The sequence below is a fragment of the Schistocerca nitens genome, chromosome 10, assembly GCF_023898315.1.
Source record: "Schistocerca nitens isolate TAMUIC-IGC-003100 chromosome 10, iqSchNite1.1, whole genome shotgun sequence".
Taxonomy (NCBI): domain Eukaryota; kingdom Metazoa; phylum Arthropoda; class Insecta; order Orthoptera; family Acrididae; genus Schistocerca; species Schistocerca nitens.
In genome coordinates, this window is record NC_064623.1 from 110,639,725 (window position 1) to 110,652,308 (window position 12,584).

General features: G+C 38.5%; 1 protein-coding gene across 1 annotated transcript in view; it reads left to right on the plus strand.

The window, feature by feature from the left end:
- Positions 1 to 12,584, plus strand: part of LOC126210459 (centrosomal protein of 164 kDa) — a 644,242-nt gene that overhangs the window by 535,977 nt on the left and 95,681 nt on the right. Inside the window, exon 15 of the mRNA XM_049939692.1 lies at positions 8,303 to 8,431. Coding sequence (XP_049795649.1) covers positions 8,303 to 8,431 — 129 coding nt within the window. The remainder of the gene's footprint in view (positions 1 to 8,302; positions 8,432 to 12,584) is intronic.

Genomic DNA, 12,584 nt, shown 5'->3' on the forward strand with positions numbered 1-12,584 from the left:
TATTCGCGACAGGGAACAGTCGCTCCATGTAGCTTGATATGGTGGAAAATTCCATAGACCATAAACAATAATGAAGATCATCATACACAATGTCAATAAAATGATGCTTTGCTGAGCTACCTAACAGAGACCGGCATTTCCTCAGAGACTAATTTCCAGGCCTATTGAACAATATCAGTTTGCTGCACTGGCTATTATTGTTACATTAAAACCATCCTTTTATGTTATCTGGTTCACTGTTATCCAGTTTTGGCTGTTGAAGCCATTCCCTAAAGCAGAGTATAACTTGTTAATGCACATACTTGGGTTGCATTCAGCTTACTTGTCTAAGTCCACAATTTTAGAAGCAGAGTGTAGGTGGTTGGATTGTAATCCAAATATGTACATTTAATGGGTTTACTCTGCACTTGAGCATGGTTTCAATATCCCAAACTATGCAGTATTTGGAATGTTTTCATTTATATATAGTGTGTTTCTTACCATGTCAAACTTCTCTCTCCGTTGGTCTCTGCAAACTGTGAATGCATAATTCTCAATAGTGGAAGTGCACAGAAATATGGAGTTGTAGGTATAGTTATTATAAAACAAACATAAGGTGTTGCTATTTATGAGCAGTTCATCCCAAAAAATATATAATTCTTTGATGATGCCAGATGTTAATCATAACACAATATTTCACAGCCCATTTACATATAAGTGCACAGTTGAAAGTTCAGTACGTAATTTTGTTCACCTGCCATTATCATTACATTTTATACAGTTCTCATTAAATTCTGATAGTATTCCTTCTTGGTACACTCTGCATAGGTTTTCAACATAGTCTGTGGTCTTGACTGACCCTAAATATAACTTTGACCACAATGAACTACCACTAACTGCAACTGAGTCACAACTAACTCCTCCCAGCTCATGTCTGGGTATTTATAATCTCAAACATTAGCAAGAATGCCTCACTTCACAGTTTTTAGTGATTTACAAGAGAATGCTTCATTAAGCAATGTTATTAAATAGAAAAGTGGAAACTCCAAGTTGGAATATAAACAATATATCGAAAAAGATAGTGTGCTACTCACTGTAAAGATAACCTGTTGAGTTGCACACAGGCGCAATGAGAAGACACTTACACATTAGCTTTCAGCCAAAGCCTTTTCCAGGAAACACACACACACACACACACACGCACACATGACCGCCATCTCCAGCGGCTCAGACCTGAATGCAGCTGTCATGTAGAATGAAAGTAGCAATCTGGAGGGGTGGGGAAGGCAAGGGGAAGGGATAGCAGCTAAGGGTGAGAGAAGAGAAGAGCACTATATAGTGGAGTGTACAGGGACTAGACTGGCAAAAGGCACAGCAACAGCATGCTGTTTGGCAGGGAGGTGGGGAGGGGGAGAGATGGAACAGGGAACGAAAAAGGAGATGAATGATGAAGGCGAAACATGGGCTGGTGCATTGGCAGAGGGAGGCACACAAACGGGGTGAGGTGGCAAGAATAAGGAGGAAATGATAGAACAGAGGGGGTGGAAACTCCCGCTGCTTACCTTTTGTGCCCTTTGACTCTTATAACTGCCTTCTGGTTTCTGTACAGATTATAAATAGCCTTTTGCTCCCAGTATCTCTCCCCTGCCACTTTCAGAATTCGAAAGAGAGCATTCCGGTCAACATTGTCAAATGCATTCTCTATATCTACAAATGCTATAAATGTAGGGTTATCCTACTTTAACCTCTCTTCTAAGATAAGTGATAGGGTCAGTGTTGCCCCGCGTGTCCCTACATTTCTACGGAATCCAAACTGATCTTCCCCAAGGTCACCTTGTATCAGTTTTTCCATTCATCTGCGTAGAATTTGCGTTAGCATTGTGCAACTGAGACTTATTAAACTGATCCTTCAGTAATTCTCACACCTGTCAGCACTTGCTTTCTTTGGAACTGCCCTCAAGTACCACCCTCTATATATTGCTTCCACCTTTCTGCTTTCCCTTCTTTGCTTGGGACTAGTTTTCCCTCTGAGCTCTTGATATTCATACTGATGGTTCTCTTTTGTCCAAAGGTATCTCTAATTGTCCAGTAGGTGTCATCTATCTTACCCCTAATGATATCTGCTTTTACATCCTTACATTTGCCCTCTAGCCATTCCTGCTTAGCCATTTTGCACTTCCTGTTGATCTTATTTTTGAGACTTTTGTATTCCTTTTCACCTGCTTCATTTAATGTTTTTATACATTTTCTCCTTTCATCAATTAATTTCACTATCTCTTGTGTTGCCCAAGAATTTCTGCTAGCCGTTGTCTTTTTACCTACTCAATCCTCTGCTGCCTTCACTATTTCATTTCTCAGAGCTACCCATTCTTCTTCTACTGTATTCCTTTTCCCTGTTCTTGTCAATCATTCCTTAACACTCCCTATGAAACTCTCTACTACCTTTCCTTCTCATCCCGTGTAATAAGTCTCACCTGACCCGCGATTCTAGGTGACTTTCCTGAAATCTCATCCTTTTCGTGGATCTTTCCAGTCCTTTTCCTTCACCCCTCTTCCTTCTCCTCAACACTTCTGCCTGAAGAAGAAGCCACTGGTTCCGAAAGCTTACCAGTGACAACTGTCTTTTATGTGCGTGTTCTGCTGCCACTTGGTGAGTAGATTTTTTACCTATCCAGTTAAATTATTTTGTCCCTCCAACCTTTGGTTCTTTCAGCTTATCCAGGTCCCATCTCCTAGATTCATACCTTTTTGCAGTTTATTCAGTTTTAATCTACAGTTCATAACCAATAAATTGTGGTCAGAGTCCACATCTGCCCCTGGAAATGTCTTACAGTTTAAAACTTGGTTCCCAAATCAGTGTCTTACCATTAAATAATCAATCTGAGATCTTCCAGTGTCTCCAGGCCTGTTCCACATGTACAGCCTCCTTTCATGATTCTTAAACCAAGTGTTAGCTGTGACTAAGTCATGCTCTGTGCAAAATTCTACCAGGCAGCTTCCTCTTTCATTCCTTATTCCCAGTCCACATTCACATACTACTTTTTCTTCTCTTCCTTTTCCTACTATCGAACTCCAGTCCCCCATTACTATTAAATCTTCATCTCCCGTAACTATCTAAATAATTTTTTACTGCTGTGGTAGGCATGGGCTTTGTGTCTATCTTGGCTGCAATTATGCATTCACTATGCTGTTCGTAGTAGTTTATCCATGTCCCTATTTTTTATTCATTATTAAACGTACTCCTACATTACCCCTATTTGATTTTGTATTTATAACTATATATTCACCAGACCAAAAGTCCTGTTCCTCTTGTCATCGAACTTCACTAATTTCCACTATATCTAACTTTAACCTACCAATTTCCCTTTTAAATTTTCTAGCCTACCTGCAATGATTAAGGGATCTCACATTCCGTGCTCTGATCCGTAGAATGCCAGTTTTGTTTCTCCTGATAATGACATCCTCCTGAGTAGTCTCTGCCTGGAGATCCGAATGGAGGAGTATTTTACTTCCGGAACATAGGGTTCTATGTATGAAATCAAGTAGGGGTAATGCAGGAGTAGGTTTAATAAAGCCAACACCTACCATATTAATACAAGTTTAGATGCCATCTAGCTCTGCAGATAATGAAGAGATGGAAGAAATGTATGATAAGATAAAAGAAATTATTGAGATGGTTAAGGGTGACAAATTTAATTGCAATGGGGGACTGGAATTCCATTGTAGAAAAAGGAAGAGAAGGAAAATTAGTAGGTGAATATTGGTTGGGGGAAAGGAATTAAAGAGAAAGCCACCTGGTAGATTTTTGCATGGAGAATAATTTAATTATTGCTAACACTTGGTTTAAAACTCATGAAAGAAAGTTGTATACGTGGAAGAAATCTGGAGCCACAGAAGATTCCACTGGCAGATGTGGACTCTGATCACTATTTATTGGTTATGAACTGTAGAGTAAAGCCAAACAAATTGCAAAAAGATAGAAAATTAAGGAGATGGGTCCTGGATAAGTTGGAAGAATGAGAGATTGTTGAGTGTTTTAGAAGGAGCGTTAGGCAATAGTCGACAAGAACAGGTGAAAGATACCACCGAAAGGAAAGTTAAAGAGGCCTTTGGAGAAAAAAAGAAGTAGCTGTATAAATATCAAGAACTCAGATGGAAAACAAGCCCTAAGCAAAGAAGGGAAACGAAAGCTAGAAGGTGTTTATGGAGGGTCTATACAAGGGAGATAAACATGAAGGCAATATTATAGAAATGGAAGAGGATGTAGATAAAGACATGAAGATGAGAGCAAAATGTGATACTGCAAGACGAATTTGACAGAGCACTGAAAAACCTAAGTCAAAACAAGACCCTGGCAGTAGACAACATTCTGTCAGAATTACTGATAGCCCTTGAAGAGCCAACCATAACAAAACTCTTCCATCTGGTGTGCAACATGAATGAAATAGGCAAAATACCTGGATTTTAAGAAGGATTTGATAATTCAAGTTCCAAAGAAGGCAATTGCTGACAGATATGAAAATTACCGAAATATCAGTTTAATAAGTCATGGTTGAAAAATACTAAAATGAAATATTTACAGAAGAATGGAGACATTGGTAGAAGCCAACCTGAGGAAGATCAGTTTGAATTCTGGAGGAGTGTAGGAACACATGAGGCAGTACTGATCCTACAACTTTTCATAGAAGATACATTTAAAAAAACCAAACCTACATTTATAACATTTGTAGACTAGAGAAAGCATTTGATAGTGTTGACTGGCATACTCTCTTTGAAATTCTGAAGGTAGCAAGGGTAAAACACAGGGAGCGAAATGCTATAACATGCTATAAAGGGTATAACATGCTCAGGAACCAGACGGCAGTCGTAAGAGTTGAGGGGCACTAAAGGGAAACAGTGATTGAGAAGGGAGTGAGGCAGGGTTAGAGCCTATCCCTGACGTTATTCAGTTTGAACTTTGAGGAAACAGTTAAGGAAACCAAAGAAAACTTTGGAGTAGGAACTGAAGTTCAAGATGAAGAAATAAAAACCTTGAGGTTGTTTGATGATGGTATTGCAATTGTGTCAGAGACAGCAAAGGACTTCGAAGAGCAGTTGATGGAATGGACATTGTTTTTAAAGGCAGATATAAGATGCGTATCAACAAAAGCAAAACAAGGATAATGGAGTGTAGTTGAATCAAATCAGATGATTGCGAGTAAATTAGATTAGGAAACAAGACACTTACAGTAGTAGATGAGTTTTGCTGTGTGGGCAGCAAAATAACTGATGATGGCCGAAGCAGAGAGGATATAAAATGTAGACTGGCAATGGAAAGAAAAACATTTCTGAAGAAGAGAAATTTGTTAGCATCAAATATAGACTTTAGTGTTAGGAAGTCCTTTCTGAAGATATTTATCTGGAGCGTAACCATGTACAGAAGTGAAACATGGATGAGAAACAGTTTAGACAAAAAGAGAATTGAAGCTTTTGAAATGTCCTGCTACAGAAGAATGCTGAAGATTAGACGAGTAGATCATGCAAGTAATGAGGAGGTACTAAATAGAACTGGGGATAAAAAAAATTTATGGCACAGCCTGACAAGAAGAAGGGATCAGTTGATAGGATACATTCTGAGACATTAAGGGCTCACCAATTTATTGGAGGGAAGTATGGGCCATAAAAATCATAGAGGGATGCCAAGAGGTAAGCACAGTAAGCAGATTCAGAAGGATGTAGGTTGCAGTAGTTACATGGAGATGAAGCGGCTTGAACAGGGTAGAGTAGCATGGAGGGCTGCATGAAACCAGTCTTTGGACTGAAGACCAAACAATTACAGTTGAACAGTTTCTTGATTCTTTTCCTTTACTTCTACTGTGAAACCTTGCTTCTTGCTAAATTCGATAATACAATGTCAATGGGAAATATCCTGTAGCTTTCCATAAGTGAGTTTGTATCATAATATTGACATAGAATATTAAATTTTTTAAACCACCAAGAGACCATTGACTTTAGTATTCCACATAAATTTCAATTTGATACCTCTAACCTTTCACGAGGAAAATGAGTTTTAACAGACAGACAGACAGATGGATAGTACTTGACAAAATTTTTCATGTGATATAATAACATATTAATAATTTTCGAATTTTTTCCTTTACTTGCACTGTGGAACCTTGCTTCTTGCCAAATTTCATGATTCTACAGGTTTTACTGATTGAGTTTACGAGTATCAAAGTTTGTGAAATAAATGAGCATATCTTTTGATTGCATTGCCTTAAGACCTTGGACCTTTTACACTCCCAAGGGACAGTAGATCTTAGTGTGTGACAGAGATTTGGGGTTGATGCAACTAGCTGTTCCCAAGAAAAAGGTGTCTTGACAGACAGACAGATGAAAAAAAGGCAAAACCCGTTTTTTTTGTGTGATATAATTACAAATGAACAATTTCTGGATTTTTTTTTCTTTAGTGGTACTGTGAAACTATGCTTCTACCAAATTTAGTGATTCTAAGTCAATGAGAAGTACACTATAAGTTTTGAGGATTGAGTTCATGAGTTTCAAAATATGTGAAATAAATAGCTGTATTTTTTTATTGCATTGACTTGGAAGCTTAAATTTTTTTCACCAACAAGGCCCCCTAGACCTCAATAACTAACATAAATTTCAATTTGATTTGTGTACCTATTCTTGAGACCAATGGTTCTTAATGAACAGACAGACAGACAGACAGATGGATGGACAACAAAGTGATCCTAGATGGGTTTTGTTTTTACTGATTGAGGAACGGAACTATAAATAGGTAGCGAGCAGTTCAAGGATGTAACCACATTTCACTATCTTGGTACCATTGTGGCACAATACAGTAGATTCAATTCAATTCAGTTCAATTCAAGATGCCTCAAGGAAATCAAGAGAAGAATAACAGTGGTCAAGAGCCCGCTCCAAAATAACAAGAACCTTCTACTGACCAAGCACATTAGCTTCAACACTAAGAAAAGATTTGTTAAGACCTTTGTGTGATGTGTCTTTACATATGGATATGAAACCTGGACATTAGCAAAGTAGTGGAAATGTGGTTCTAAAGGATAATTACAAGAACTAGCTGGACCGACAGAAAAACGAATGAGATGGTTCTACAAAAAATACGAAAGAAGAAAGAACTGCTGAAAGTTGTAGGCCAGTGCAAAGCAAAACATGTTGGACACTTAATCATATATGATATTCTACTACAACACATTTTTGAAGGCAAGATCATAGGGAACAATTGAAGCGATGAGCAGGACCATCCTATTTAAAAAACATGATCAGTGAGATGAGATATTCTTCATACACGGAGATGAAGAGAACTGCTAGGGAGAGGAAGCTGTGGCTGCAGAGACGAGGCCTAGCCTTTTGATAGAAGAGGAATTACACAAGAAGAATGTTTTAAGTAAAACTAATTGCCAGAAGTGAGGTATTTTGACCTGTTTCAATTAAAATACCATGCCAGGGGGCCTGGGTTCAATTACCGGCTAGGTCGGACATTTTCTCTGCTCTGGGACTGAGTGTTGTGCTGTCCTCATTATCATTTCATCAGCATCAGTGGAAGGCAACGGGAAACCACCACTGGAATTGCTTCCCTAGACGCTCGTGCAGTGGACCTCTCTGACGAGGCTTCCCCCATGACATGACCTGCCGTAAGGCAGAACACAAAGTTTTTGATTAAAATACATCAGTAGGTTCATAAGGCATTTCTTAAAAAACATTATCAGAATTTAGAAGAGCAATGTTCTCACCTCAGGCTTTGCAGGATTGTGCCAAGGAAATCGGAAAAATTAAGGCTGATGCAGTAGATTATAGACAGTTGTTCCTACCATGCACCATTCGCAAATGGGACAGTGAAAGAAGGAATTATCAGTGGTACCAGAGGTGCCTTCTGTTACACACTGTAAGATGGCTGCTGGAGTATATATGTAAATGTAGAGATTATGACAGGTTGTTTTCGAAAAGTGTAACTAAGATTCCATAAAAAAAATAAAAAAAATAAAAAAAAATAATAAAAAAAACCTTGCAACTTGGTGATGTGAAATTCATTTACTTTTGAGTTGAACTATAAGTGTTGCATTATCATGTGTAATTTAGTCCATTTAGATGAAATCAGTTTTCCTATCCTCAGTGGTATTTATGGCTATTTTATTTCTTGTCTCACAGTAAGCCCTAGTACTTGTGTGATGTAGGAGGTGATTCATTGTTGTTTGAGAAAGAAGGCATATTATTTTATCTTTTTTGTAAGGTAAGCCAACTGCCAGTGTCAAGGAATTTGTAATCCGCATAAAACGTACTCGTTATTGTGACCACGCAGGAGTTAGCTGACCTGGAGAATGAAGTGCGGCCAGAGCAGTTGTCAGAGGAGCACAGGGAAGCCTTGGACAAGCTGCGTGCAGAGCAGGAGGCGGCCCTCGAGAGGATCAAGGCGCAGTTCCAGCACGAGGTGAGCTGCCAGTCATTGCATCCTGTGCCCACCAGATTTTGTCACATACTGTCCTTTTATTTAGCCTCAAAAATAAGGATATCTACATTTAGTTGCCTCACACAGCACACACTAATACCTCTAATTGAAACTAATAGTGTCACCAGCCTTACTGTAAAAGGTTCACCATGTGAGACAATGGTAATTTTGTAAAAACAAATAATTGTGCTCCTCTGAGTGTCTCAGAGATCCAGCACTCGTTCATATGAATGGCAAATTGCATGGATATCAGTGCCAGAAGACTAACAGGAATAAATAAAATTTGATGAACACCTCTTCTGTTCACTTATATCTACCATAAACAAAGATTACAGCACACATTTGACATACAGTGACAATGGTTTTTACCTGAAACATTTAAAGAAGAAAAGCCTAACTATTAAGAATGCCATGCCAATATAAATTAAAAGTGAATTTCCATTGTTTATCTCAAATAATTCCTGTCTCCATACCTTCACACACATTGATGCATAATGCACAGCTTGGCCTATTTTATTTTATTTGATGTTATTTCAGCCTTGAAATCTTTGAGGCATGTATACTGTACTCTAGACAATGGACAAAATTTCACTAATTTAAACATTGTTACATTGAATATTATTTGCTACAGGCATTTTTATGATGTTTGTATAAGCATGTTTTACAACAGAGAAAATTCTTTACATGGGCATTTTACACAATTTTCTTTTGTTATTTGGGCTATGTTTAACATATAACACAGTGCAATACAATACATTTAATGCAATTTGGCACTTGTGCACTCTCATTTTTCAATGCTTGTATGTACATATTCTCCAGGAGAGAGCTTCTTGGCATCAGATGTGCTTATATTTACAAATTCAGCAAGATACTTTGATACTGGGTAAAAACTATTTTCCAGAAGATGTAAAGCTAGAGATTTTTAAAGATATGTATTTTATTAATGGCCTTAAGTGACTTGGCAACCTAGTAAACAGTTGTGATCCTGAGTGATATACACCTTTCTTGCACAGGGTGGTATAACAATGATTTCTGTGTATGTCACTATTTGACTTTGTAAGGCATTCATGTACAGTTTTGTTTTAAATAAATACATTTTCCTTTTTAGCATGCTCCTTCTGACATACATGACAGCCTCAAGTGTATAGATACCTGGTAAATGTAAGATCCTAAGTTCTCTAAAAGAATAGTTTACATGATTTTCGGCTGTCTGCATTTTCATTATGCTCATAATCTTTTTTTATTTCCAAAAAAAGGGGAGTTACCCAGGATATTGTGCTGTATCTCAAAAGGGAAAGCATGTGAGCATAATGCACCACTCTAACTGTTTCAGCACTTGTTTAGTTTCATATGATTCTCATTGCATAGGTAATTTTAGGTAGTTTGGAATTCAAGCTGTGCATTTTTTGGTTTTCCCTGGACATTTTGCTTTTAATGGATTTTTACTTTGCTGTGTGTGGAAGTGTATGACAACTGTTTTTTGAGGGTTTATCAGTAGCTTATACAGACTAAGAGACTTTTCATTTTCACCTTCAATCAATACACTGGTGTTCTCTGTAGGTAGGACAGGTTCAGAGCGTTAAACGTGTAGAGGGAAGTCAGTTATGAAAACTAAGAAGAGAAAGGGAACTAAAATTGAGCCTTGTGGTATGCCGTGGGTTACTGTGGAAGATTTTGAGTGATAAATGTAGAGTTCATTTTTTTCCCATATGTTTAATCTCTGTTATCTGAGAGTGATTTTGTAAGGAGGATTTCAGCCACTCCCTTGGCAGTGTCTTATACTGTAGCACTCTAACTTCCTTAGAAGAATTGCATGATCTGTTAGACCAAAGGATTTGGTTAAATCTAGGAAAATCTCTGAAATGTTTCAGCAGTTATCCATTGCATTTAAAATACAATTTATGAGTATCACACTTCCCTCCTGGAAGCTAGTTGCAGCAACAGAAAGTTATTTCCCTTTGATACCTTACCTTTCACTTTCAGGACTGCATTTCTCTGCTTTGCACCACTGCAGGCAGAACTCCCAACCTATTCCTGTGTGCTGATTACCCACTTACTCTCCATATTCTCTCAGTGCAGTTTTCCAGCCGTGCGAGATTTACACCGACAGACTGCAGTTCTTCAGTGTTCCCATATCCTGATCACTTCTTGTCTTTTTACTGTTTTGCCTGGTTGTCTCACCAAAATCCTTAAAACTGTGTTCCCTCGATCACTCAGCTCTCATCTACTACACTGTCACGTTAGGTCCTACCATGTGAATTTCGTTATAGCTGTCATCCACAAATATTATCTTACAAAAGAAAAACAACACTTTGCCGGTAGGAACCCTAACCTGTCTGATGTTTACAAAAAGCCTCAGAGTTCCTGGAGCCATTACAATTCCATACCTACTCCAAATATCACATTGGCCTCACAGCAGATATTATCATAAATGGCTATATATTTTGTTGTGTCTGGGGTTCTGTAGGCTATTGTACATGAGCACTTAGGTAAGCCTGCCTTCTGGGGTCACTGTGGCCCTGCACAACACTCAAAGGTGACACTCTTTCACTGGGGACTGATTGTTAGGGAGGTGGCCGAGGTGCACCTGCTGTTTTTCTCGCTGGCCTTTACTCAGAGTGTGAAAGGCAGTGACAAGGGAACCTCCCCATCGCACCCCCCTCAGATTTAGTTATAAGTTGGCACAGTGGATAGGCCTTGAAAAACTTAACACAGATCAATCGAGAAAACAGGAATAAGTTGTGTGGAACTATGAAAAAATAAGTAAAATATACAAATTGAGTAGTCCATGTGTAACATAAGCAACATCAAGGATAATCCGAGCTTAGGAGCGCCGTGGTGCCGTGGTTAGCGTGAGCAGCTGCGGAACGAGAGGTCCTTGGTTCAAGTCCTCCCTCCAGTGAAAAGTTTAATTTTTTATTTTCAGTTTATGTGACAAACTCTTATGTTTCCATCACTTTTTTGGGAGTAATTATCACATCCACAAGAAAACCTAAAATGGGCAAGGTAGAAGAATCTTTTTACCCATTCGCCAAGTGTACAAGTTAGTTGGGTCGACAACATATTCCTGTCACGTGACGCACATGCCGTCACCAGTGTCGTATAGAATATATCAGATGTGTTTTCATGTGGAGGAATCGGTTGACCTATGACTTAGCGATCGAATGTTTTCGGTTCCCATTGGAGAGGCACGTCCTTTCGTCTAGAAATCGCACGGTTTTGCGGTGCGGTCGCAAAACACAGACACTAAACTTATTACAGTGAACAGAGACGTCAATGAATGAACGGACAGATCATAACTTTGCGAAAATAAGAAATTAAACTTTTAACTCGAGGGCAGACTTGAACCATGGACCTCTCGTTCCGCAGCTGCTCACGCTAACCACGGCACCACGGCGCTCCTAAGCTCGGATTATCCTTGATGTTGCTTATGTTACACATGGACTACTCAATTTGTATATTTTACTTATTTTTTCATAGTTCCACACAACTTATTCCTGTTTTCTCGATTGATATGTGTTCGGTTTTTGAAGGCCTATCCACTGTGCCAACTTATAACTAAATCTGAAGGGGGTGCGATGGGGAGGTTTCCTTGTGAGTTAAAAAATTTGATTAAGGTTCCACTAAATTAATCATCATCATTTGTCTTCTTGGCTGTCATCTGCCCATGTTTGGAATTCGGAATTAAGATGCACTGTTAACAATAATTCATTTTAAAGGCTTGAATTGCTTTCCTGAGTCTAATATAATGTAGAAATGTGAGGAAAATATATCTATGAAGTAAAGCTACGAATTAAAAAACAAAAAAAGAATGACTGAGTGATAGAACAGATCACCACAGGTGAGCAGTAAAAAGGCCCATAAGATGTGGAGTGGCTATTTTCTAAGCTTTCAAACTCCTGTGCTTTTTAGAATGAAAAGTCTGAAATGTTGAAAGTTTACTGACCTGCCTCATCATCTTGACTCCACATCTGGTTAATGGCTGCTTAGTGTTATTAGGGAAGCAGATTTTTCAAGTTTATGAATGTTTATTACCACTGCCTCTTGTTGATTATCAGAATTTTCATTTAACATTCATGTTTAAAAATCCTCCAGAGTTGTACAGTTAAGTATTGACTGAAGTCCTTACACTACC